The 25,984-nt window shown below is 53.7% G+C and overlaps 3 protein-coding genes across 3 annotated transcripts; 1 reads left to right on the top strand and 2 right to left on the bottom strand.

Moving 5' to 3' along the window:
- Positions 1–846: 846 nt before the first annotated feature.
- NAALADL1 (N-acetylated alpha-linked acidic dipeptidase like 1) lies at positions 847–12,046 on the top strand. Its single transcript, XM_045039531.1, has 18 exons — positions 847–1,061; positions 1,143–1,315; positions 1,399–1,520; positions 1,877–1,999; positions 3,921–4,204; positions 4,291–4,395; positions 5,103–5,188; positions 5,296–5,415; positions 8,053–8,138; positions 8,223–8,286; positions 8,371–8,438; positions 8,664–8,755; positions 8,837–8,927; positions 10,424–10,505; positions 10,589–10,762; positions 10,838–10,925; positions 11,033–11,125; positions 11,471–12,046. Exons 1-18 carry the CDS (start codon positions 862–864, stop codon positions 11,655–11,657), a joined length of 2,238 nt encoding a protein of 745 aa, XP_044895466.1. The 5' UTR covers positions 847–861; the 3' UTR covers positions 11,658–12,046.
- A 303-nt stretch (positions 12,047–12,349) lies between these two features.
- SAC3D1 (SAC3 domain containing 1) lies at positions 12,350–15,471 on the bottom strand. Its single transcript, XM_003993581.5, has 3 exons — positions 14,809–15,471; positions 14,052–14,632; positions 12,350–12,953 (listed from the first exon to the last, which is right to left on the bottom strand). Exons 1-3 carry the CDS (start codon positions 14,910–14,912, stop codon positions 12,451–12,453), a joined length of 1,188 nt encoding a protein of 395 aa, XP_003993630.3. The 5' UTR covers positions 14,913–15,471; the 3' UTR covers positions 12,350–12,450.
- A 147-nt stretch (positions 15,472–15,618) lies between these two features.
- SNX15 (sorting nexin 15) lies at positions 15,619–25,779 on the bottom strand. Its single transcript, XM_003993579.4, has 8 exons — positions 25,562–25,779; positions 20,372–20,407; positions 20,044–20,164; positions 18,414–18,529; positions 18,166–18,313; positions 17,454–17,597; positions 16,216–16,473; positions 15,619–15,892 (listed from the first exon to the last, which is right to left on the bottom strand). Exons 1-8 carry the CDS (start codon positions 25,658–25,660, stop codon positions 15,786–15,788), a joined length of 1,029 nt encoding a protein of 342 aa, XP_003993628.1. The 5' UTR covers positions 25,661–25,779; the 3' UTR covers positions 15,619–15,785.
- Between the last annotated feature and the right edge of the window lie 205 nt (positions 25,780–25,984).

The following is a 25,984-nucleotide window of genomic DNA, read 5'->3' as shown; positions in this document are numbered from 1 at the left end:
ATAGATGGGTGGGGGAATAGGAGGGCGGGTGGATAAATAGTGGATGGATGGATGAACGGGTGAATGGATTCCAGAGAGGGCAGATACGGTTAGAGCATGGAGGAGGAAGTCACCTTGCAAAGGAAGAAATGGCTTCCCTTTCTAAGAGTTCCACTTCCTCACATAAGCTGGGACCCCTGCAGGATACACACAGAGAATTCTTCTGGATCCCCTTTCTTCCTTTAGCCCCAGGTTTTGCATTTTAGGGAGTCAGATGAGGCAGGAGTGGCTAAAATGTACTGAGCTCCCATGATGTGCCAGACACTGGGCTAGATTTTTCTGCAGATGTGGTCTTGTTTAATGAAAACAGCACCAGTTTTGTGAAACAGATCTCTTATCCCCGTTTGACAGCTTTAAAAAAACAAAACAAAACAAACAAAACAGAGTCAGAGAAGCTAAACGAATTGCTCAGGGTCACACAGCTTACATCCGGCAAGGACGGCATTTGAACTCAAAACCTGCTCAAGCAGCGGGGGCTGAATGCGCTGGAAATCAAAGGGCTCCGAGGAGACAGAGGCAGGGGTGGCTGGGGGCAGGCCCAGCCTTGCTCTGAACAGTGGCTCTGAGTTCCAGTTCTGGCTGAGACCTGGTCCCTCTCTGGGCCTCAGTGTGCCCAAATGGACTTGATACCCTGGGGGTCGCTTCGGTGAATGATGCAGATATGGAGGTGGATGGGAACAGCTCGCGGCCCTCCCTGCAGGATGCTCCCTGACTCTCCCCGCCAGAGGAGGGCCAAAGGGCAGGGCCACCCATGGGGTAATGGTTAACTAGACCTGACACCCATCTATAAGGAGTGACCCCAGCTGGCCAAGACTCCACAGGATGCAGTGGGTGAAGGTGCTTGGGGGGTTGGTGGGGGCCTCTGCCCTCTTGGGCCTGGGGATCATCCTGGGCCACTTCGCCATTCCCAAAGGGGCCGACGCACCAGCTCCCGGCGTCTCGGTCTCCCAGGACCTGGATCTGGAGATCCTTGAGAGCGTCATGAAGCAGCTGGATGCCAGCAAGATCCGAGAGAACCTTAGGTGAGAGGGTTGTCTACCCTGCCCTCCTATTCACCAGAGGCGCCTCCCTGACCCTGGGCCTGGCCCTCTGTCTCCCCGCAGAGAACTCTCCAGGGAGCCTCACCTGGCCTCCAGCCCCCGGGATGAGGCGCTGGCACAGCTCCTGCTGCAGCGCTGGCGGGACCCGGAGTCAGGCCTGGACGCGGCGGAGGCCCCCACGTATGAAGTGCTGCTGTCCTTCCCCAGCCGGGAGCAGCCCAACCGGGTGGCTGTCGGTGAGGTCCCTCCCACTCAGGTCTGGGGATGCCCGTGGGGCGGGACCTGCCGGGCCAGCTCTGATGCTGCCCCTCCTCCACAGTGGGTCCCACTGGGACCGTCCTCTTCTCCTGCCGCCAGAGTGAACAGAACCTGACTGGGGAGCAGGGGGGCCCCGATGTGGTGCCACCTTATGCCGCCTACGCTCCCCCTGGAACCCCGCAGGTGGGCCTGGGACACTCCCTCCCCTCTGCCGAGGCCCAGTCCCCTCTGGCTCCACCCCAAATTCTCCCTTCCTGACCCAGGGCCCTTCCCCCTAAACTCCACTGCCACACTTTTTGCCCATCGCCTAGCCATTTTACAAACGCTGATGGCCCCATGTTCAAGGTCAGGCCCACTACAGGGCACCTGGACCCAGAGGAAATGAGATGTGACTCCGTTCTTGGGAAGTTTACAAGCTCTGGGTGAGGCGGGGAAAATAGAATCAAAATCCTTCACTCTGCCACTCGGCCTCCCTCTCTCCTTTCCTCACCCCCTCTTTCCTGGGCCTGGCTCTGAGGATCACCTCCCCTTGGGACCAGGGCCTCCTCGTCTACGCCAACCGGGGAACGGAAGAAGACTTTATGGAGCTACAGACTCAGGGCATCAGACTGGAAGGCACCATCGCGCTGACCCGCTATGGGGGTACAGGGCGTGGGGCCAAGGTGAGCAGCAGCCCCCAGTGCAGGAAACTGGTGTGTGTGTGTGTGTGTGTGTGTGTGTGTGTGTGTGTGTGTGTGATGGGGTGGTCAGCAGAGGACAGGAAGAAGAGAGGGGAAGAGGAAGGAGCAGGGTTGAGTGGCCTGCGGAGCCCTGGGCTGGGGCACAAGAGGTGAGCTATATTTGTGCTGTTACCACTCATGATGTGCTGTGTGACCCTGGATGCCTCCCCTAACCTCTCTGAGCCTTAGGAAATAAATGGATCAGGTAAACTTTGATATTCTGGGGGTCTAAGTTCTCCTGAATATTCAACTTAAGTCCCTCCTGTTGCCCTCCCTCCCGGCCTGCATCTTTTCAACTAAACATTTTGGCTGAGTAGTTCACATGTGTGTTTTTCAAAAATGCGGGATTTTTTTTTTTTTTTTAAACGTATAGAGTGAGAGAAGGGAATAGGGACTTAGGGTTTAGCGAGTACAGAGTTTCAGATGTGCAAGACGAAGAATTCTGGAAGTGGGTGGGGGTGATGGTAGTGCAATAAAATGTGGATGTCCTCCCTGCCGCTGAACAGCAAGCTATAAAATGGTTAGGGTAGTAAATTTCATGTAGATTTCGGTTGGGGGGGTCACAGGCTCAGGTCTTGATCTCACAGTTTGGGAGATTGAGCCCCTTGTGGGATAGCTCCCAGCCTGCTTGGGATTCTCTCTCTCTCTCTCTCTCCTCTCTCTCTCTCTCTCTCTCCTCTCTCTGCCCCCCCCCCCCACTTGCACACATGCTCTCTCTCAAAATAAATAAATAAACTTAGAAAAAAAAAGAGAAGTGCGCATAATAAGATCTGCAAAAGAGAAAAGAGGAAGAGCCATAATGGAATTACACAAATTATAGAATTTCCAGTTAAAAAAAGAAAAAAAGTTTAGAGTGCAAAAGCTTTCCTGTCATGCCATCCTCCAAAGAGGAATCTATCCACAGTTTCTTTTGGAAGACATGCATATGAATATATATTTTTATTTCTCCCTCTTTTTGTATAAAAGCAGCATACTATACCCACCTTTTCAAGGTGTGCTTTTTTTCACCTTAATACATCCTGGAGATTAATTCTCCATCGGCACATAAATTGTGTCCTTGTTCTCTTTCTTTCTTTCTTTCTTTCTTTCTTTCTTTCTTTCTTTCTTTCTTTCTTTCTTTTTTTTTTGTGTACTATTATGTTTTCATTGTGCTAAAATATACCAGTATAAACTGACCGTGTTAACCATCTCTAACGGTACAATGCAGATGCATTAAGTAGCTTCACAATGTTGTGCAAACCGTCACCACCGTCCATTTCTAGGGCTCTCGATCATTCCAAACGAAACTCTGTGCCCATTAAACATAACGTCCCCTCTCTCCCTCCCCAGCTCCTGGTGACCTCTATTCTACCTTCCAGCTGTATGAGTTTGCCTATTCTAGAAACCTCATATAAGAGGAATCACACAATACTGACTTTTTGTGCCTGGCTTCTTCACTTAGCATAATGTTTTCAAGGCCCATCCATGTTGTATCAGAACTTCATTGCCTTTCAAGTCTGAGTAATTGCCTCTTGCATGCTGTACACCACACATTGGCTTATCCATTCATTCTGCCCATGGACACTTGGGCTGCTTCTGCCTTTTGGCTCCTGTGAGCGGTGGCCCTGCTCTCCTACGCAGCTGCCCAGGGTGTCCTTGTGCGATGCCTCCGATCACGTGACAGCCCTGCTGATGAGCATCGACCTGCCTATGTCCAGCGGTCTTTTGCTCCCTCGAGCAGGGCTGCAGTAAATGACTTGTGTGAGCATCATCTTGCCTGTGGGAAGACAGGTCCATCCTGGCTGCCGCAGTGAGGGAGGGAGCGGAACAGGACATGACATCCCCTCTCCTTTCCCCTAAACACAGCCTCATCCCCCTCCCGCAGGCTGTCAATGCGGCCAAGCACGGGGTAGCTGGGGTGCTGGTGTACACGGACCCCGCAGACATCAACGATGGGCACAGCTCCGCCAGCCAGACCTTTCCGAACTCTTGGCGCCTGCCTCCCTCAGGGGTGGAGCGAGGCTCCTACTATGAGTATTTTGGGGATCCTCTGACTCCCTACCTTCCGGCCAATCCTTCTTCCTTCCGCCTGAACCCTGATACTGTCCCTGGATTTCCTCCCATTCCCACTCAGCCCATTGGCTTTGAGGATGCGAAAATCCTTCTCTGGTAAGCTCTGGTGCCCCCCGGGGGCCCCTGCCCGCAATCCCGTGGCCCCCAACCTCCAACCCCCACACCCTCCACCTCCTCCTCAGTAACCTCCAGGGAACCTTGGCCCCCGCTGCCTGGCAGGGAGCACTGGGCTGTGACTACAAGTTGGGGCCTGGCTTCCGGCCTGATGGAGACTTCCCAGCAGACAGGTGAGGTGGGGCCCCGCTTCCTCAAGGCTCCTCTCCTCTTCCCTTGTATGCTTCTCTGCCCACGTCAAGGCCTGGCCTTTTCCTTTCTTCTCTCTCCCAACCTTCCCCTGACTCCAAAATATCTGCCTTGTCTTTGGGGAAGCCACAAGGCCCTGTGGGGTTCCACCCGCCCTTCATCTACACCCTCTACTCTCCAGACACCCTCTCTCTCTTGAACTCATTCCCAAACCAAGGCCTCTGCACTTGCTTGCTGCTCCCTCTGCCTGAACACCATTCCCCACGCTCCTGCCACTCCTGGCCTGTCCTCCCCCCATCTGCCACCAGGTGTCCTCTTACAGGTCAACCTGTTAGTGTCCTCGCCACACCCCTTCACCGCCTGCAGGTGCTGTCTTCCTCGTGGTTTGTCTCGCTCAGGGGAGGGAGGTCCCCCCAAGGGCGGGGCTGTGTCTGTCCCAGGCCCTGCCCGGAGCCTAGTACGGTGCAGGCCTACACTAAGTATCCAATAAATACTTTCACCTGAGTAAGTCAGTCCGTGAAAAGAACTGACTCTAAAGAGCGGGGCTCTAGCCTTGCTGCCTCTCCAGGTACTTCTGGGCAAGTGGCCTCGTGGTGTCCCTTTCTCGCTCTGGGTCCCAGTTTCCCTTGTATTGGGTTGTGAGGGGGAGTGGGCAGGGCCAAGACTCTGCTCGCCCCCTTGGCTCCCCAAGCCAGGTGAACGTGAGCGTCCACAACCGCCTGGAGCTGCGGAACTCCTCCAACGTCCTGGGGATCATCCGCGGGGCGGTGGAGCCCGGTGAGCGCCCCGTCGGGGCTCCCTGACCACGCCCCCTGCGCTCCGCCCGGCTGGCCCCGCCCACCCTCCTTCTTCCCTGGTTTCCGAGCCTCTGCTCCTCTCTCCAGACCGCTACGTGCTGTACGGAAACCACCGGGACAGCTGGGTACACGGGGCCGTGGACCCCAGCAGTGGCACTGCCGTCCTCCTGGAGCTCTCCCGAGTCCTGGGGACCCTGCTAAAGAAGGGTGAGGCAACCCCCGGTCCCCGGTCTAGGGACTCTCCCAGCAGGAGGTCACCCGCAGCCCACTCCTCCCCCCAGCTTCCCCCCCCCCCCCGCCAGTCCTCTCCCACCTCCTCTCTCTCACTCTCCAGTGCCCACTTGTGCCAAGCCTGAGGGCCCTGGGGGACGACCTGCACGGACACCAGCCCTGGCCTTGCTCCGGTCGCCCAGTGGGACATGGGGAGCTCGTGCAGTGGCTTCTGAGAGCCTCCTGTGTCCCTCCAGTGGAGGGAAGCCGGGTGCCACCGTAAGGAAGGCAGTGCCGGGGCTCTGCCTTCAGCCTAGTTGAGGCAGGGATGACAGGCAGTCGTTAACTCAACAAACATGTCCCGTATGCCTACTACGTGCCAAGCCAGTTCTAGGCACAGCAGACCCCACAGTGAACACCTGAGTGGCTGCGTGTAAAGACAACCGTGGTCACAGTTTCTCCTGCTCCAAATGGGGAGGTTATGGGGAGTGAAGACCCTACATGGAGGGACCCGTCAGAGGCCTTGGCATCCTCAGGGCCAGGAGGGATAGTGGGCTTGGGCCAAGGTGGGGGCAATGGGAAGGAGGTCTGTGGGTGTCACAGGTGCGGGAGAGGACGAGTGGAGGACTCCTGGCTCCCTGATTGCTGGTTTGAGCAACCTATATATGGCAGTGCCATTTATGAAAAACAAATTGGGGTCAGAGGGCAGATCGAGGGGGAAGAACGTGAGGTTAGTTCTTTACATGTTGATTTTTTTTTTTTTTTTAGCTTTTGTGTGTGTGTGGTAAAATATACGTGCCATACAATTTGCGCTTCTAACCAGTTTTAAGTGTACAACTATGCATTAAGTATATTCTGTGTTGTACAACCATCACCCCCATCCATCTCTGGAACTTTTTCATCTTCCATTACCTATAACATCCTAAAGTTATCGCTCCATAATTTGAATGGATACCAAGTTAATCTCATAGGAAACTCTACTGCTATAAAGCGCTGTCTTTCCTCTTTACGTTACTGATGTCACAAATCACATCGTTATACATGCGTGCCCGTTCACACATGGATTTTGAGGGGCCTAGGAGACATCCCCCCCCGGGGAGAGGGCAAGCAGGCAGTTGAAAGTGCTGATCTCCAGGTCAGAATAGAGACTCCAGAGATAAACTGGGGAGTTGGTGGCATAAATGGCATGTGAAATCACAGGCGTGGTAGAGATCAACCGATAAGTGGAGGGGGGCTGAGCTTGTGGCTTTATCCCCTTTGTTATAAGGGCAGGAATTTCTGTCTCTGTTGTTGCTGTTCAAGTTTTTTATTTTGAAATAATTTCTGGGGTGCCTGGGTGGCTCAGTCGGTTGAACATCTGACTTCGGGTCAGGTCATGATCTCTTGGTCTGTGAGTTCGAGCCCCGTGTCGGGCTCTGTGCTGATGGCTCAGATGCTGGAGCCTGCTTCGGATTCTGGGTCTCCTTCTCTCTCTGTCCCTCCCCTGCTCATGCTCTGTCTCTCTCTGTCTCAAAAATAAATAAAAACATTAAAAAATTAAAAAAAATAGTTTCAAGCTTACGCAAAGACTTGCCAACATAGTACAAAGAAGCCTTAGACACCCTTCATCCAGATACTCCTGATATTAGGATTTTTACCTTGTTTTCTCTTTCTCTTTTTGTTTTCTGGAGTGTTTGAAAGTTGCAGAAATGCTGGACTTTTACCCATAAACTGTGTATTTCCTAAAAACAAGAACATTTCCCTTCATGACCACCATACAATGACCAGAATCAGGAAATTAACAATGGTCCCAGTTGTTCTCATAATGACCTTTAGAGCAAAAGAAATTTCTGGTTCAAGGCCCAATCCAGGATCACACATTGCAAGTGTGGTAGTGGTATGTGTCATCTGTGGAGGGTTAGGGGGTGTCTGGAGGAGGTAAGGGGCAAGCGAGGGCTGCTAAGGCTTCTGGGAGCGGCTGGAGACTGCAGCAAGAGCGGTGTGGCATCGAGATTGGAGATGGAAACGCGGTCACCAGAGGCAGTGAGAGGGAGTGTGGGCAGCTAGTGAAGCCCCTGGACTCTGGAGCCGGGCTGTGGATTTGAACCCTGGCTCTGCTTCCTACCAGCTGTGTAACTCTGAGCAAGTCATTTAATTTCTCTGTGGCTCAGTTTCAGTTGTGAAAAGGAGACTGTAACAGTCCCTCCCTCAAGGCATTGAGGACTAGCTTAATATGAATAATGCCCTAAGGAGAACATCAGTGTCTTATTATCAAGTGGAGAAAGTTCCGGAAGAGTTTGGCATAGGATGCTTGAAGGAGACAGTTGGGGGGGGGGGGCGGAGCCGAGGGTCAGGATGTCTACCCAAAGCATGCCTATAAGGAAGGGGGAGGGAGGGCATCCTGGCAGAAGGGATCACCTGAGATTGGTATTGGGGGCAATTTTGTGGTGGGGTCATAGCACAGGCCAGGGGCTGGAAAAAGGACGCCAGAGGGAGCCTGGGCCAGAAGGCTGGGCTGGAGAGTAGCTGGGACCTACCTCCTGTCTCTGGCAGCCCCGCCCCGTCCAGCCCTTCCTCCTCTCCACGTTCTCAATATTTCCAAGCGACCCCAAGATCCGGGGACCCTGTCCTCCAGCCCTTTATCCCCCTCCCCAGGAACCTGGCGGCCCCGCAGATCAATAGTGTTTGCGAGCTGGGGGGCAGAGGAGTTTGGCCTCATTGGCTCCACAGAATTCACCGAGGTGAGTGAGCCCTGCAAGGCTGGCGGTCAAGGGGATTCCCGAGGCAGGGCACCGCTGAGCTGACGTCGGTCCTCCCACCCTCAGGAATTCTTCAGCAAGCTGCAAGAGCGCACCGTGGCCTACATCAACGTGGACATCTCCGTGTTTGGTACGGGGGGCAGCTGGGCTGGCTGGGGGAGGCGGGTAATGAGGGGCTGGGGCCTGAATAGAGGCTTTTCTGATCTTCCCACAGCCAATGCCACCTTGAGGGCTCAGGGAACACCCCCGGTCCAGAGTGTCATCTTCTCCGCGGCCAAACAGGTGAAAGGGGGTGGGGCCGGGAGGAGGGCTGTCCCAGGCGGGGTGGGCGGGGCTGGAGCTGGTACTTATTAGAGGGTCCTGGCGTTGGGACTGAGGCTGGGGGCAGGCTTTGTAGGAGCCCCAGGGCTATGCATAGGAAGGAGACTCTAGTGGGCAGAGCGGAGGACGACGGCCTCTTGGGCCTTGGGGGAGGCCAGCCCCAGACTGGATTCCTCTCCGGGTCAGATCCCCGCACCGGGCCTCGACGGCCTCAGCATCTACGACAACTGGATCCGGTATTTCAACCGTAGCAGCACAGCATACGGCCTGGTTCCCAGGTGAGCCCAGGGCCAGGACAGGGGCCCGGGAAGGGCGGGCTGGCCCAGCGGCCTCCAACCCGACCATCTTTCTTTCCACAGCCTGGGCTCTCTGGGTGCCGGCAGCGACTACGCACCCTTCATTCACTTCCTGGGCATCTCCTCCATGGACATCGCCTACACCTATGACCGGGTGAGCAGGCACTCCTGTCTCCCAGCTCCTTACCTTGCTCCACAATCCCCTTCCTCTTTTAGAGCTGCTCTAGTGCAGACTGAATCCGGCTCCACCACTCAGTAGCTGTGCTACCTCAGCCAAGTGTCTTAACCTCTCTGAACATGTTTATGCTCACCCGTCAATTTATCAAATTTAAGATACTACTGATTTTAAGATACAATATGGTGATGTACACTATTCAGGGGGGAGAAAAAGCAACACTGCCAGTTAGTTGTAGGGTGACATTGACTTAAGAAGCATCCTGGGGCAGGGCACCTGGGTGGCTCAGTAGGTTCAGCATCTGACTTCTGCTCAGGTCATGATTTCATGGTTCGTGAGTGCAAGCCCCACATTAGGCTCCCTGACAGCTCAGAGCCCGCTTCGAATCCTCTGTTCCTGACTTGTGCTCTCTCTCAAAAAAAAAAAACAAAAAAGCATCCTGGGCTCCTGGCTGGCTCAGTGGAGCATGCAACTCTTGATCTCAGGGTTGTAAGTTTGAGCCCCACATTGGGTGTAGACATTACTGTAAAAAATCAATTTAGGGGCGCCTGGGTGGCGCAGTCGGTTAAGCGTCCGACTTCAGCCAGGTCACGATCTCGCGGTCTGTGGGTTCGAGCCCCGCGTCGGGCTCTGGGCTGATGGCTCAGAGCCTGGAGCCTGTTTCTGATTCTGTGTGTCTCTCTCTCGGCCCCTCCCCCGTTCATGCTCTGTCTCTCTGTCCCAAAAATAAATAAAAAACGTTGAAAAAAAAATTTTTTTAAATCAATTTAAAAAACATTTGTTTAAATGTTCATTTATTGTTAAGAGAGAGTGCGAGCAGGGGAGGGGCAGGGAGAGAGGGAGACACAGAATCTGACGCAGGCTCCGGACCCCGAGATGTCAGCACAGATTCGGCTTGAACTCACGACCTGCGAGATCATGGCCTGAGCCAAAGTTGGACGCTTAACTGACTGAGCCACCCAGGCGCCCCAAGAAACCAATCTTACCACCAAAGAGGCATCCTGATTCCAGAGATCTTAAAATATGACAAAAATGTTTACCCCAGAATAGACTAAGTAACAGTATAAAACAGGGGAGATTCATAGCACTGGTGTGAGGGTAAAATGGAACATGGAGTGCCCAGCTTGTGTCTCCCTGCTTGATGTTCCAAGAAGCCACTTCTCTCATCCATGGCTATACTGCTGCAGGGCGGTAGAGCTGGGATTTGAATCCTCTTGTCTGATTCCCAAGCCCTCTTCTTCACGTGAAATAGGAAACTGGCACCTGACCCAGTTCTGCTACTCTTAGCTGTTTGGAGTCAGGCAGGTGACTTTACTTCTTGAGCCTCAGTTTCCTCCTCTGTAAAGTAGGAATTCTAGAACCTACCTCATACCCGTGGCGATGATTCGAGATAATGTCCCTGTGTTGTGGCTCGCTGTTGATTCGCCTTCTCCCACTTCTCCTCTCAAGCCTGTCGCTTGGCCTTGTTCCCCTAGAGCAAGACCTCGGCCAGGATCTACCCCACCTACCACACAGCCTTCGACACCTTTGGTTACGTGGACAAATTTGTGGACCCTGGTGAGGAAGGGGGCAGGGGGAGTCCTGAGGCTGGAGGGCGGTGGGCTGAAGACTGAGCCCTGGCCGGATGGCATTCCTTGCAGGCTTCAGCAGCCATCAGGCTGTGGCCCGGACAGCAGGGAGCGTGCTGCTTAGGCTCAGTGACAGCCTCTTTCTGCCTCTTAACGTCAGTGACTACGGAGAGACCCTCCGAAATTTTCTGCAGGCTGCCCAGCGCGACCTTGGGGTCCTGTTGGAGCAGCACAGCATCAGCCTGGGTATGGAGGCCCCTTAACATGGAGGTGTGGGGAGCCCTGCACGTCCAGGGCTAAGATGCTGCCTGTTGCCCCCAGGGCCTCTGGTGACTGCAGTGGAGAAGTTCGAGGGGGCAGCCGCGGCCTTGGGCCAACGCGTATCAGCGCTGCAGAAAGACACCCCCGAGTGAGAAAGGGCAGCAAGCAGGTGTCTGGGAGGGTGGCCTCCGGGGCAGGATGCAGGCTGGCAGCTGGGCTGTTGGTTCCAGGGTGACAAGGTCCTGCCACTTCCAGCCCCCTGCAGGTCCGGATGCTCAACGACCAGCTGATGCTGCTGGAACGGACCTTCCTAAACCCGCGAGCCTTCCCAGAGGAACGATACTACAGGTGAGCCTGCTCAGGGCTCTTGGGAAGTGCTGTGCGGTGGGGGCCGGGCAAGGGCACCCATCCGAGGGCGGAGAGATGTCAGAGTTCTGCTGGCCTTTAGAGCACAGCACAGCCCTTTGAAACAGGTGGGGAATCAGCCTCAAAGGAGGGGAGGCAAATCAATCAAGGTCACCTTGGGGCTATAATGTACATCTCTCACCCCCACTGTGACGAGGGCCGCAGGTTTCAGAGGCGGCGGGGAGGCGCTTTTGTGCCTAGCTGTACAGAGAGGGGCCCCTCCAGGCTGAAGCTCCCTCCTCTCCTGGTCCCTGAGTGACTTTGCGTCTCCCCCATATCTGCTTGCAGCCATGTGCTCTGGGCACCCCGCACGGGCTCCGTAGCCACGTTCCCAGGCCTGGCCAATGCCTGCTCCAGGGCCATGAACACGAGCCTAGGATCTGCAGCCTGGGCGGAAGTGCAGAGGCAGCTCAGCATCTTGGTGGTGGCCCTGGAGGGCGCGGCAGCCACCCTGCGGCCTGTGGCTGACCTCTGACCCCAGCCCTCATTCTCCAGCTCCCACCATCCTTTATCCTAACCTTCTCCCACCCGAGTTCTTTTTGGGTGTGCCCCAGTCGTCCTTGATGCCAATCTAAGGCACCATCACCGGACCCTCCAGAGCTTGAGACAACAGCTCAGGATCCCGCCAGTTGTGGACACCTGAAGGGAGAGTGACAAGCCTTTCTCATCCTGGATCTTGGTCGGCAGAGGGTGAAGATCCGGAGAGGGGGATGGTGGGGAGTGTCAAAACCACCAGCTGGTGGGGGCGCCTGGGTGGCTCAGTTGGTTAAGCGTCCGATGTCAGCCCGGGTCATGATCTTGCGGTCTGTGAGTTCAAGCCCCGTGTCGGGCTCTGGGCTGATGGCTCAGAGCCTGGAGCCTGCTTCCGATTCTGTCTCCCTCTCTCTCTGCCCCTCCCCCGTTCATGCTCTGTCTCTGTCTCAAAAATAAATAAACGTTAAAAAAAAAAATTAAAAAAAAAAACCCACCAGCTGCTCTTGGTGGTACGTGGGCAAGGGAGGGATGCATAATGCCAACAAGTGACCACCAGACCCACCCCCCAGGGACCAGCAGGGAAACTGAAGCCCAAGATGGCTAGGGCCTTGCCCAGGCTGGGTTCCTCTCTCCTACATACCTATCGTGTCTCCATAACCCCCTGCCCTCCCCTACATAAATCAATTATAGTTATTGTCCCTACAAAACAAATTCCTTTTATTGTGTAGGAATGATGAGAAAAGAAACCTGAGTGCTTGGATCCATTCCTGGGCTCTGGGAGAGCGCACAGCTCCTCACGCAGGGGACTTCAGTCTAGCCACACCCTCATCTTCCTCCTCCGCCATGGCCACCTCCTCCAGGGTGCGCCCTCCCAGTTTGCTCGCCACCAACACACTGCAGGTCCCCGCAGGTGGCAGCCCTTTCTCCGTGTAGCGACCCCTGAGAAACACAACTCTCTCCTGTCCGTCCAAGGGCAGTCCGTGGGCCTGGCACAGATCCCGTGCCTCTTCCGGCCCATCCAGGGCCAGCAGGTGGACCATGAAGCCCAGGGGCAAGGTCTGGCCTTTGGGGGTGCTCAGGGCACGAGCGAGGCGGGCCAGGGCTCCCCGGCGGGCACGGCCTATGTGGCACTGCACTGCGCAGCTTTGCAGATAGGGCAGGATCCGGAGCAGGCGGAATAGGCGGGCGGTGTTGCCTTCTCGAAAGGCCGAGTCCACAGCCAGGGCCCTGCGCAGGGCGGGGCAGGAACGCAGGGCGGCAGGTAGCTGCAGAACCTCGTGAAGGGCCTCCACGGAGCCTGTTGGGGCGGAAGCCGGGGGACAGCTCAGTGTGTTTCTCTGATCAGGTCCACGTTCCGTGGCCTCCGGTTAGGCCTCTCCCCCACCCTAGCCTCCCACCTGCTAAGGTCCTCAGCCACGCCCACCCCCTCTGGCCTACCACCAAGCCCTTCTCCGACCTTGGGCCGCCCACCTTCCGCTCTGGCCACGCCCCTCTCCTGGGCCAAGCTCACTTTCCCTCCCCCTTTCTCCATCAGCCCGTTCCTGAGCCTTATTGGAATGAGGTGCAGAGAGAGCCCCTTCAAACAGTCTGGATCCTCTTAGCAGAGTGAAGCATTGTTTTCGGATGAGGGAGACAGGCCCAGATGATTTCACGACTTGGCCTGAGGCTGTCCTTGAGTTCGTACGTAGAATTTGACACACACACACACACACACACACACACACACACACACACACACACCTGTTTTCTGGCTTCAAACTCAGCTCTTTCTCCACTGCCCTAGCTGCGATACAGATGAGGAAGCTCGTTCTGCCACACCTTCCTTGTCTACCTGGTGAGGCCTTTTCTTCAAAGAGCTTCTTCCCCTGCTCCCCTTCCAGGAGAATCACAGACAATGGAACCTCGGGCCTCTTTTGTGAACTAAGGCTTCTGACCCATTAGTGGGTTGTGAAATCAAGAGCATTTTATTACAATTAAATAGGATAGTATTAGAACGCACCATCCACCCACAGGATCTAATGTCTTGAAACTTCTGTGTCAGAAGTCTCATGGGCATACATTCATGGCTGCTTTGCAACTCTGAACTGCAGGTTTAAAAAAGTTTGAAAATCACTTAGGTGAATTTTCCCGTTCCAACCTTGTCCTCTCCACTTTTATTACAAAAACACCCGAGACCCAAATATGGGAATGGACAGTCCGGAAGGCCCACGTCGGGGCTCGGCGGATCTTGCGCATTGACTCGACAGACATCTAGAAGGCAGGGATGGGGGGGGAGCTAATGGTGAGGTTGTAGAGCTTCCCGTTCCTTCCCTGGCCTCCACCGTCCGTCTACAGGGAGGCACCCTTCCCACGCCCCGCCCCCGCCCCCTGCCCTTCCGCCGGGACCCGGACTCACCCAGGTTGTAAAGCAGAAAGAGGCCCTGGAAGACGGCCTCGCGGGGATGCGGCCCCGCGCCCTGAGCGTAGCAGCGCCGCAGAGAACCGAAGCCCTCCTGCACCTGGGCCTGCAGCAGCACCGGGTCCGCTGGCCCGCGCACGGCGTCGGGCCCCAGCCGCGCCACCACGGCCAGCAGCACTGCCAGCGCCGCCTCCAGCACCCCCGCCGCCTCGGCGTCGCCCGCGCCCTGCAGGGCCAGGTCCAGCCGCACGGCGCGCAGCCGGTCCGCCACGAAGCTGGCCACCTCGGCGCTGGATGCGTCGGCGCGCTCGGCCACCTCGCCGGCCAGGTAGCGCACGGTGGCCAGCAGCACGGACGGCGGACGCAGCTGGCTCGGCGGGGGCCGGGCCTTGCCGGCGGCCGGCCGCCTGTACTCCTTCACCGCGCGCTGCGGGTCCGCGCGGGGCCGGTCGCCGCGGCACCCCGGCGCCACCTCGAAGCGGTGCAGGCGGCGCTCCTTCTCGCGCTGAGCGCGCTCGGCGGCCGGGCACATGTCCGGGCACGTGCCCACCGGCAGCTTGCAGCCGGACATGGGTGGGCTGAGGGGAAAGGACAGGCTCTCAGCATCCCGGGGACCGCGGCGGCCAACCGCTCCATTCTACGCGAGGGCTGGCGGGGACTCTGGCGGCGGAGCTGGCTGATTGTGGCGGGGCCCCGCCTCCCCGCCCGGGGCCTGGCGTCCACCCCGCCCAACTGGCAAGCGCCGTCCTCTCACCGAATCTTGTCCCCTCCCACAAGGCCTCCAGCAGGACTCCCGAGACGCCCCGCGTTGTAGTTCAGCGCCACCGTCTCCGGCTCAGAAGCCCCTGAAGCCTCCATGATGCACCGCGCACAGCCCCGCCCACTCCCGTGACACACCAGTTTGTAGTCCCTTCCGCAACCAACCGCTTTGCAGGAGGGGCGGGGAAGGAATAGAGCCACGCCTTCCCAGGTTTCTGCCTGCCAAACCCTCGCTCTTCGCCTCTGGGCACCTCCCAAGATGGCTAACGCTAATTTGGGTTCCTCTTCATCATCCTTTTCACCCAATAACCTAGTTCAGTCGGTCCTGCTATCATTCTCTACTCTTGTTTCCCTGGAGACTATTCTCCCTATTTTCTAGATCAGGGGTCAGCAAACTTTTTCTGCAAAGGGCAGATAGTAAATGCTTTGGGATTTGCGGATTGGAATTCGTCGACTCTGCCACTATTCATTCACCTCAGCTGGTGTAGTGGGAAAGCAGCCACAGCCAATATTAAACGAATGAGCCTGATTGTGTTCCACATTTTATTCTTAGATACTTAAATTTCATGGAATTTTCACCCGTCACAGAATACTATTCTTTTGATTTTTTTTTTTCAGCTATTAAAAAATGTAAAAACCTTTCTAGCTCATGGGCCTTACAGAAAAAGGCACTTAGGCAAAATGTGGCTGCTGGCCGTAGTTTGCAGAACCCTGTTCTAGATGGGTAAACAGCTAGTTTAGGACCAGAGATGCTGCTCACACAAGATAGGATCACAAGTAGGAGTCCTGATTCCAAGGTGGCAGATGTGGTCAAGGAGCTTCAAATTCATTATTTGTCTCATTCTTGGTCCAGTTACATACAGAAATGACCCCTAGAGTTACAAGACCAGGATATAGGGCCAGGCCCCAGGGACAGTAAAAGGGAGCAGCTGGCAGTGCTGGAGCTCGTCCTGGGTAGGGGTTCACGTCCTCTCACGGGGGGAGTTGGGACAGATGCAGGTGCAAAATTTCTTCTGCCCGCTTTAGATATTCAGCTGCCTTCTTCTTCACACCCTCCCGGCGGGCAGGTGATGGGTCACCTATGGAGAGAGAATGGTTCAGCTGAGACACCTGGGTTCAGAACCCCTGGTCCAGCCCCTTACAGTTCACAGAGCATCAACGTGCATCTTCCCCCCTCCCCACCCACCCCGCTGCTCCCCCGCTCCCTGGGAATCAGATCTATTCTCCCCATTTTACAAATAAGAAAATTGAGGCCACAAGAGGTAAAGAAACTGCCCAAGGTTATATACCTGGTCAGGGACAACACTTCTCCCCCTGGACTTGCTTGTTTTGCACCTTCCCTTCCCTTCGCTGCACCATCTGAGACTCTGGGCCTGACCTTCCACCTTCCAGGCCTACTCACCGGGAACCCCCTGTAGCAGGATGTGCACGCCGTCCCGATAGCCCTGCAAGGCTGCAGGGTAGGCACCTGCCTTCTCGTCCCGCAGAGCCTGGGTGATGAGCTCTGTGGCTTGGCTCAGATATGCAGGGACGGGCCGTTCTTCCTCCTCCTCTTCCTCCTCCTGCCCTCCAGGCTCCCAGGGTTCCTGGTCCAGCCTTTCAGACTCCGCCTCCATTGCTGCCAGCTCACCCAGGTGGGTTGGACTGGGGCCCGCACCTTCTACGATCAGATATGGAGGACTCAGGCCAGGCTGGCCCTCCTTTTCCCAGGGCCTGCTGCCCATCCCCAGAACCCTCTTGCCCATCAAGGTACCAACCTGTTCCACGTGGAGGGAAGCAGTGCCTGAGCAACTCAAGAGCCGTTTGTGCATAGCAAACTAGCCATGACCTATTTAACTGATGCAGTCCTTTGCTTTTGTAAAAACAAAAACAATGACCTTCCTAATTCTTTCCTTGGGTGCGCACTAACATTAGTTTGTGAGGTTTGGGTCACCGGGCCTACTCCTCTCCTGACTATAGTTGATCTACAAACGTAAGAATTCTCTCCACAAAGATTAACGGAAGGATGCTCGAGCAACCATACCAGGCCAAGGACAGAAAGGCTCCAAACCTTGGAACGTTAGAATAACGGATTCAGAGAATCTCAGGTCTTACAACTTCAGTTGAGAACCCCCTCCTTGGGGGGCCTTCCCCCTTCCATGGGGGCGGGGGGGTCTTGTGGTGCCTCCACCTGCCAGCAGCTGCTGCAGGGCCTCCCGTGCTGCTCTCTGAGCCCAAGCCTCACCCCTCCCCGATCAACAGGCCTCTCCTGCCTTCAAGATCTGCAGTGTGACCCCGAGCCAGCCGGGAAACCCCCACCTTGGGCTTCCAATGGAAGGAACTCAAACCCTCCGAAGACAGGGTGACCCCTGCCTGTTCCAAAGCTTTCTCAGGGAGGAGGAGATCCCACGGCGGGAGGTGGCTCATTTCCTTCCTCTGTGGTTGCCCACTGTCCAAGGGCCTCCAGCTTATGTCCCCTGGCACAGGGCAGGGGGGAGTATGGGGGGTGGGGACCTGCTTCCAATTCTCACTAAGGCTGCCGGCTGCCCGAAGGGGGGCTCCTTTCTAGGATTCACACAGGCACGACACGAGCTAGTTGGTGGCTCTGCCTACTCTCCCTGCCCCCACATCAGCCCCCCTCTGCTTGTCCCAGCTTGTTACCTTCCCTGGAGAAGGGGTCGAAGAGGGCAAGCTCAGCCTCTGTGAGGGGGCCTCGGGCAGGGGAACCGGATGCCTCCTCGGTGCTCCCACAGTTAAAGAGGAGATCCAGGGCCTCCTGGGCAGGGCTGGATGGTGGGGGATCCGCTGAAGAATAGATCATTGGTGACATTTCATGCCCGTCCTTATCACTTCTCAGCTTTCAAAATGGAATTGCCTCTCATTAAATCCTTGTGGCACCCGGGGCGCCTGGGTGGCGCAGTCGGTTAAGCGTCCGACTTCAGCCAGGTCACGATCTCACGGTCCGTGAGTTCGAGCCCCGCGTCGGGCTCTGGGCTGATGGCTCGGAGCCTGGAGCCTGTTTCCGATTCTGTGTCTCCCTCTCTCTCTGCCCCTCCCCCGTTCATGCTCTGTCTCTCTCTGTCCCAAAAATAAAAATAAACGTTGAAAAAAAAATTAAAAAAAAAAAAATCCTTGTGGCACCCAAGGGCACAGATAAGCCCACGTTTAGGGTTTGTACCCCTTTTACAGATTAAGAAACTATAGCCTAGAGAAGGAAAATGGCCTGGCTAGAGCTCCTCAGCAGGTTAATGGTAGAGGGGCTGGAACACACCCCAGAATTTTTACTGGGGAAAATCTTCACTGGGGAGGAAGTGTGTGCCCGCCACCACCCCCAGACCCTCCAGCCCTGCCGCCCTCCCCACCCCCCATGTACCTGGCACCTCCAGTTCCTCAAGGCCTCTCCTCTCTGCAGGGAGCGGCTGGGGCAACCAGGGTTCCTCAGGGGGCGGTGTGGGGATCAGAGGGGGTGGCAGGATGTGTAGGTCCCTGGACATGTCAGAGGGCCGGGTTACCTCCCCACCCTGCGGGAGAGAAAGACAGGGATGGGGAAATCTCCAGCGCGGCCTCGAGGGCAGGTAGGTTTCCCAGGTACCCGGGAAGAGGGACAGCAGGTACACGCACCCGGAAGAACTCCTTGAGCTGGGGGCTGTTGTTGAGTGCAGGGATGTGCACCGTGAAGCGAAGCAGGTCCTCGGCCCCCTTCCGCCGCTCCTCAATCACTGAGGCCTCGAACCGGCCTGCAGCCGCCCCAAGGCAAGGGGTGGGGAGAGAGGCAGTGATCCACAGGGGTCACTTTCCTGGTTCAGCCGGAGAGGATCCCAGCAGCCTGCTGCCGTCCTCCCCATAATCTTCCCTGGCTCCTCCCGGGGAGGTGGGGTGGGGGTGCTTGCAAGCAGGGACCGAGCTCCCTAGTCATCCATTTGCCAGATGTTTATCGAGCACCTACTAATGCGCTAGACTGGTGTCGAGAAGGCGAAAGAGAGAAAAGCAAGGCCTCTGCTCTCATGGATATCCCATCCTAGACAGGCGGGGCAGACAGCCAGCAAGAAACAAAACAGTTTCAGACGGTTTTGATGTAACGGAGAGGAAAGTAAGGCTCAGAGAGAGAAGTGACTCGGCCAAGGTCACACAGCAGGTAGCTCTGTGTTTACGGTTGCCCTGCTCTGTTCTAGATGTCCTGCAGAGTCACCTAGCTCTGACCTCGTCATCATGCTGCCAGGGGAGCAGCTGGCTGCGCTGCCCACAGCCTGGCATGACCTGCCAGCAGCAAAGCCTTCTTCTTGCTGTGAAAGGGTAGCTCACGCGAGTCTACAGATGCAAGTAACGGATCAGTCCCGGCCACCCAGAAATACATCATGAGTGGCATACGTAATTTGTCACCATGTTAAAAAAAAAAAAGTAAAAAGAAACAGGTTAACTCGGTGTTAATAATATATTCCATTTGGGGCGCCTGGGTGGGCTCAGTTGGTTAAGCGTCCGACTCTTGGTTTCCGCTCAGGTCACGATCTCAAGGTTCGTGGGTTCGAGCCCTGTGTCAGCCATCAGGGTGGCGCCTGCTTGGGATTCTCTCTCTCCTTCTCTTGCCTCTCCTGTACATACACACACACACACACACACACACACACACACACGCACAAACACACACTCTCTCTCAAAATAAATAAGAGATTCTCTCTACAAAATATATAAATAAATACATAAATATAAATATATAAATAAATATCTTTATATTGAGTTAAGTGAAATGCTTTATATATATGTTTCAATTCACCCAAGCAACCAAAATAATCTCCTTTGGACACGGGATCCATAGATAAGCTATCAGGATAATTTACATTCTATTTCAGTGTGCATTCAACCCACAGGCACACCTCAGCTCAGACTCACCACGTCTGGCTCACAGCTGCTGCTTTTGGACAGCGAGGGTCTGGAGGAAACACCGGCTTGTGGGGAGGCATTCTGGATCTAGCCATTTACAGGCCAAGCCCCTTCATGACCCTGCGTCCCAGTGGCCTTGTCTTGAAAATGGGGCTAACGAAGACGGAATGTTAAAGGGCCTGAGACGCACACTAAAGGCTAGGCTGCTCTGAGCCTCAGTTTCCCCCTGTGTGGAAGGAGGCTGTCTCTAAGGGCCCTTCAGCTCCCCAAAAGTGTCTCTGCTGGCGGTCTGGGTTCCCCTCATCCAGCCTCCGCCAGCAGGGGTCCCCTTTGTCCCTCCATCTGCGGCCTGAATGCCAGGATGAACACTCACCAAACACTTGGGCACGGGGGAAGGCCGGGAACTCCTCCAGGCGGCGGAAGAGGTTGCGGTGGGTGTAGGCCAGGTCTCCATGCAGCTTGCGGAAGTCGCTGTACCGCTTCCAGACCACCACCTAAGGGGGACACAAGACTTGACCCAGGCCGGCAACGGTGGAAAGAGGCTTCCCCGCCACCCCCCCCCCCCCGCCTGGCCCCAGCGTGGGTGTGCAGATTGGGGCGTAGCACCCCCTCCTCCCAGGGCTACGGAGTGATCAGTTGTTCCTTTACTGCTCCTGCATCTGGAATCGGGGAATGGTCCCCCTTCCTCCCAGGAGCCTCACCTCTTTGACATCCTCTGGGTCCCTCTTTGAGATGAACTGAGGAAGAAAGGCAAGAACCAGGTGAGTCCAGAGACTGACATCTGACATCCCATCACCCAGTAAAATCCAGGGAGGCCCCAGGTACCTCCCAGCCCCCTCTCAAAAGGGCAGTGGCCTTTGGCTGTTGACCACGGCTATCAAGGTGTCCCGGCTTCGAGGCTTTGTGTGGCTTGGAGCAGTTTTTCGACCATACGCCAGTTTCGTCATCTGCCCAACGCGAGGGTCCCTAAGGACCCGTCCACACCCCTCGGTCCTCGGCCCAACTTTGATCTCAGTTCCTTCGTGAATTACACGCCATCCTTCTGCAGCGGCCACACTAACCTTCTCTGCGTCGTTCCAACTGTGGCTTACGTACCACCTAAGTGAGCACTATTTCAGTTCCTTCAAAGGGCCAAGTCCCTGAATTTCATACTGAAACCAAAGAACCTCAGGTTCTCCAAAGAATCAGGTTCCGTCCCAGGAGCCCCTCCTTCCTTAAGTGAGGGAGACACTGTGGGCAAACACTCCTGAACACAGAAGAACGATCACCGGGGTTGTGACCTTCTGGAAGGGCAGACTGGGGTCTGAGGTGGAAAGAAGGCCCTGTATTCGCTATGTTACATTTCTTTTTTTTTTTTTTTTAATTAAAAAGTTTTTTTTTTTTACATTTTTATTTCTTTTTGAGAGACAGAGAGAGACAGAGTGCAAGTGGGGCAGGGGCAGAGAGAGAGGGAGACACAGACTCCGAAGCAGGCTCCAGGCTCCGGGCGGTCAGCACAGAGCCTGACGCGGGGCTCGAACTCACAAATTGTGAGATCATGACCTGAGCCGAAGTCAAACGCTCAACCAACTGAGCCACTCAGGAGCCCCCCCCACCTTTTTTTTTTTAAATTTTTTTAATGTTTATTTATTTTTGAGAGAGACAGACAGAATGCGAGTGGGTTACGGGCAGAAAGAGAGGGAGACCCAGAATCCGGAGCAGGCTCCAGGCTCTAAGCTGTCAGCCCCGATGCAGGGCTTGAACTCATGAGCTGTGAGATCATGACCCGAGCTGAAGTCGGAAGCTCAATCGACTGAGCCACCCAGGCACCCCCACTATATTATATTTCTTTTTTTTTTTTTAATTTTTTTTTAACATTTATTCATTTTTGAGAGACAGAGTGGGAGTGGGGGAGGGGCAGAGAGAGGGGGAGACACAGAATCTGAAACAGGCTCCAGGCTCCGAGGCATCAGCACAGGGCCCCAACGCGGGGCTCGAAGTCACGAACCGCGAGATCATGACCTGAGCTGAAGTCGGACGCTTAACAGACTGAGCCACCCAGGTGCCCCAATACTGCAGTAATTTTCTATGGCGACAGATGGTCAACTACACTTATCGTGGTCAACACTTCATCATAAGCGTCAAATCACTATGTGGTACACCTGAAAATAACACAATACTGTCTATCAACTAAACCTCAGTTAAAAATAAAAATTCTTTAAAAATCACACAGCAAGTAAGAGGGACAGCTAGGACCAAAACCTTGGCTTTTGCTTTTCACAACAAACTTGCCTGAAATATGTTGGGTAAAAGAAACTAGATTTAAAAACTGTTGAGGAATATATATATACCTGACAAAAAAAAACAAAAAAAAAAAACAAAAAAAAACCCACCTCATATCCAGAATATATAAAGAACTCCTACAGATCAATACTAAAAAGATAACTCAACTTTTAAAATTGGGCAAAATTGGGGCGCCTGGGTGGCTCAGTCGGTTAAGCGTCTGATTTTGGCTCAGGTTATGATCTCACAGTCTGTGAGTTCGAGCCCCACGTCAGGCTCTGTGCCACCAGCTCAGAGCCTGGAGCCTGCTTCAGATTCTGTCTCCCTCTCTCTCTGCCCCTCCCCCACTTGTGCTCTGTCTCTCTCTAAAAAAACAAAACAAAACACACACACACTAAAAAAAATTAAAATTGGGCAAAATGTTTGAGCAGGCACCTTCCACAAAAGAAGGTGTTTGAATGGCCAATAAGATTATGAAAATATGCTCAACATCATTAGTCATCAGAGAAATGCAAATTATAGTGCAATCAGATGTTACACATCCACCAGCCTAGAATGCTGAAAATTAAAGATGCTCATGATATCAAGTGCTGGTGAGAACAGGAGTATAAAACAGTATAACCACTTTTAAAAACCAGTGATTTCTGGGGCGCCTGGGTGGCGCAGTCGGTTAAGCGTCCGACTTCAGCCAGGTCACGATCTCGCGGTCCGTGAGTTCGAGCCCCGCGTCGGGCTCTGGGCTGATGGCTCAGAGCCTGGAGCCTGTTTCCGATTCTGTGTCTCCCTCTCTCTCTGCCCCTCCCCCGTTCATGCTCTGTCTCTCTCTGTCCCAAAAATAAATAAACGTTGGAAAAAAAAAAAAAAAAACCAGTGATTTCTTTCTCTTTTCTCTTCCTTCTCTTCTCTTCAGATTAAAAAAAAAATTTTTTTTTTAATGTTTATTTTTGAGACAGAGGCAGAGCACAAGCAAGGGAGGGGCAGAGAGACGGAGACACAGAATCTGAAACAGGCTCCACGCTCTGAGCTGTCAGCACAGAACGCGATGCAGGGCTCGAACCTACGAACCGTGAGATCATGACCTGAGCCCAAGTTGGACGCTCAACCGACTGAGCCACCCAGGCGTCCCTCTTCAGATTTTATTTTTAAGTAATCTCTACACCCAACATGGGGCTCAAACTCACAACCCCAAGCTCTACTGAAAGAGCCAGGCAGGTGCCCCGAAAATTGGTAATTTCTAAAGTCTATTTATTTGGAGAGAGAGTGTGGGTGAGCACAAGCCGGGTAGGGGCAGAGAGGGAGAGAGAGAGGGAAGGAGAGACTGAAAAACCCAAGCAGGCTCTGCGTTGGCAGCACGGAGCCCTACTCAGGGCTCGAACTCACCAACCATCGGGAGATAATGACCTGAGCTGAAACCAAGAGTCAGATGCTTAACCGACTGAGCCACCCAGGTGCCCCCCAAACTGGTAATTTCTAGAACAACTACACAGGTACCTATCAAATGACCCACTAATTCCACTCCTAAGTACATACCAAGAAGAAATGGGTGCACATGCCCATAAAAAGACTTGTATATGTGTTCATACAACTCTACTTGTAGCAACTAAAACACTTTTTAGATACAACCCAAATGTCCAATAACAGCAGAATGAATAAAGAAATGGTGGTGTATTTATACAAGGGACTGATACCACGTGGCAATGAAAAAAGAATACTAATACATGTAACAACACAGATGAATTCCAAAAACACCATATAGACAGTGACGAAGGCCAGGCACAAAAGAGTACTTGCTGTGGATGATTCCATTTGTATGAGGTTCAAGAACAGACAAAACTAATCTGTGGCAAGAGAAGTCAGGTCAGTGGTTACCTCTGTGGGAGTAGGACTATAGATTGGGAAGGAACAAAAAAAAACTGTCTATATCCTGGTCTGAGCGCTGCCTGCACAGACGTATACATATGTAATGTAAAAATGACTGGGCTATGCACTTGAGATTTGGGCATATGTATGTAAATTATGTGTCAGTTTTTAAAAATTTACAAGGGGAAATAACAACAAAAAAAAGGAAGAATACCGGCAAGTGACTTGTAGAACGTCACTGTGTGTCAATAATAAAATGGATACACATATCTGCTTTTTTAAATAGTCTTTTTAAAAATTTTTATTATTTTTTGGTTTGTCAGGTGATTATCTTTTTTTTTCTTTTGTAAGTTTTCATTTAAATTCAACATAAAGTTAATATAAAGTGTAATATTAGTTTCAGTAGAATTTTGTGACATACCTCATTTTTTTTAAGTTTGTGTATTTTGAGAGAGAGAATGCAGGGTGGAGGCAGAGAGAGAGAGAGAGAGAACAGGGTAGAGGCAGAGGTGGTCGGGGCAGGGGGGAATCCCAAGGAGGCTCTGAGCTGTCAGTGTAGAGCCTGACTCAGGACTTGATCTCATGAACCTCGGGAGTAGATCCATGACCTGAGCCTAAATCAAGAGCCGGAGGCTTAACAGATTGGGCCACCCAGGCGCCTCTGACATATTTGCTTCTAAATATAGGGTTTATCTGCAAGGATAAATAAGAAACTAGCTGCATTGGCTCTCACAAAAATGGCACACAGATGGGGATGGTAAGGGAGGGAAAATTATTTATCTTTAAAAGTTACAAAAAATATATCAAAATAATGCATTTACTTGTTTAAAAGTGCTTCAACAGAAAGACTTCTAGGAAAAGGCTACAGCTCCTTGCCACACCCTTCCCACCCCCCTCCATCTCATCTTCCTAAGGGCAATCTTTTTGTGTTTTTAGGCCAAAGTTAAGGCATAAAGGATGTGGGGAAAGCTCATTTTAAACATCTAGGATTCTGCACTTAAATCACTTTGGAAGTATCTTTGAGTTCCTGCATCCTTTTAACAGTTACTAATGCACCAGTTTAATAGTTGCCTAGTTCAAAATTCTAAAGGTACAAAACAATTTGTAGCGAAGTCTTCCCCAACCAATTCTTGTATGTCATTCTACAGACACTCTTTTATACTGCTTCCATTTTTTAATTCTTCTCTTGGTTTCCCCCAAGTATCTATAAACTGTGCTTATAAACGTTGTTACTGCTACAGACGTCAACTGTCGTCTTTATGTACTGACCTCCTGCTAGGACCGTGAAGATAGAGACTTACTCTTCAGATGCTTTTGAACTGTATGAATTTTTAAAGCCATAGAGCGGTGTTTTCTGAAGAATTAAAAATGAAAGTCTTTTAAAAAGGAACTTTTATGTAAACATCAAACAAACCAGTTAACAAAACTCCAAGAGACTGGAGAACTGATATTTGGATGGAACAGAGCTTTCCTCTTAATTCAGAGAAATTCACAGCCTGAAGTGAAGACACCACACGTCGGGCGTGGGAACCCTTCCCTCCCACTCCGAGAACTGCCGTCCACGCCCTTTTAAAAGGACAGCGCCCTCCCAGGGCCTCGCCCCCTGAAGGCTAAAGAAGTAAACGAAGGCTCTTACCGCAGCCTCCCCTTAAAGGGGAAATCCATTTCTGTCGTCTAAAAAGGGAGCTTCCAGCTGCTCCTTGCCTTAAGGTAAAACCCGGCCCCCCTCTAGTTAAAAGGGTAAAGGTCCCCGCCGGGCCCCACCTCACCTGCGCCGTCACTTTATATTCGGTGTAGCCTTTGGGGTGGGTCCGGGGATCGGAGACGGTGTAGTGCCGCAGAAAGTCGTCCTTCGCCTGGCGGGACATGGCAACCGAGCTGGAGCGGAGCTGACCGCCGGCCTCTGCCTCCTCCACGCCGCCCCCGCCCCTCCGGGTCAGTCTCCGCCAGCCACCGCCTCAGCCGGGCTTGCGCCCTCCTTCTTTGGGCTTAGGGAGCAGTCGCAAGTGACGGCGCAGTTCTCGGCCCAGGCGGGCGGCCAGGGAGCGTCTAAAAAGTTCACGGTTGTTGGTAAAGCGTGAACTGGGGGATTGAAGCTGGGGAGGTTGGATCGTTCAGCTGTGACCCGAGGTCAAACCCGCCCCATCAAGCATCGCCAGCTTCTCCTCTGCTTCCCGATTCCCTGCTTTCAT

The sequence above is a fragment of the Felis catus genome, chromosome D1 (genome assembly GCF_018350175.1).
Source record: "Felis catus isolate Fca126 chromosome D1, F.catus_Fca126_mat1.0, whole genome shotgun sequence".
Classification (NCBI taxonomy): Eukaryota; Metazoa; Chordata; class Mammalia; order Carnivora; family Felidae; genus Felis; species Felis catus.
Note: the sequence above shows the minus strand (reverse complement) of the source record. Positions and strands in the feature narration are given on the sequence as shown.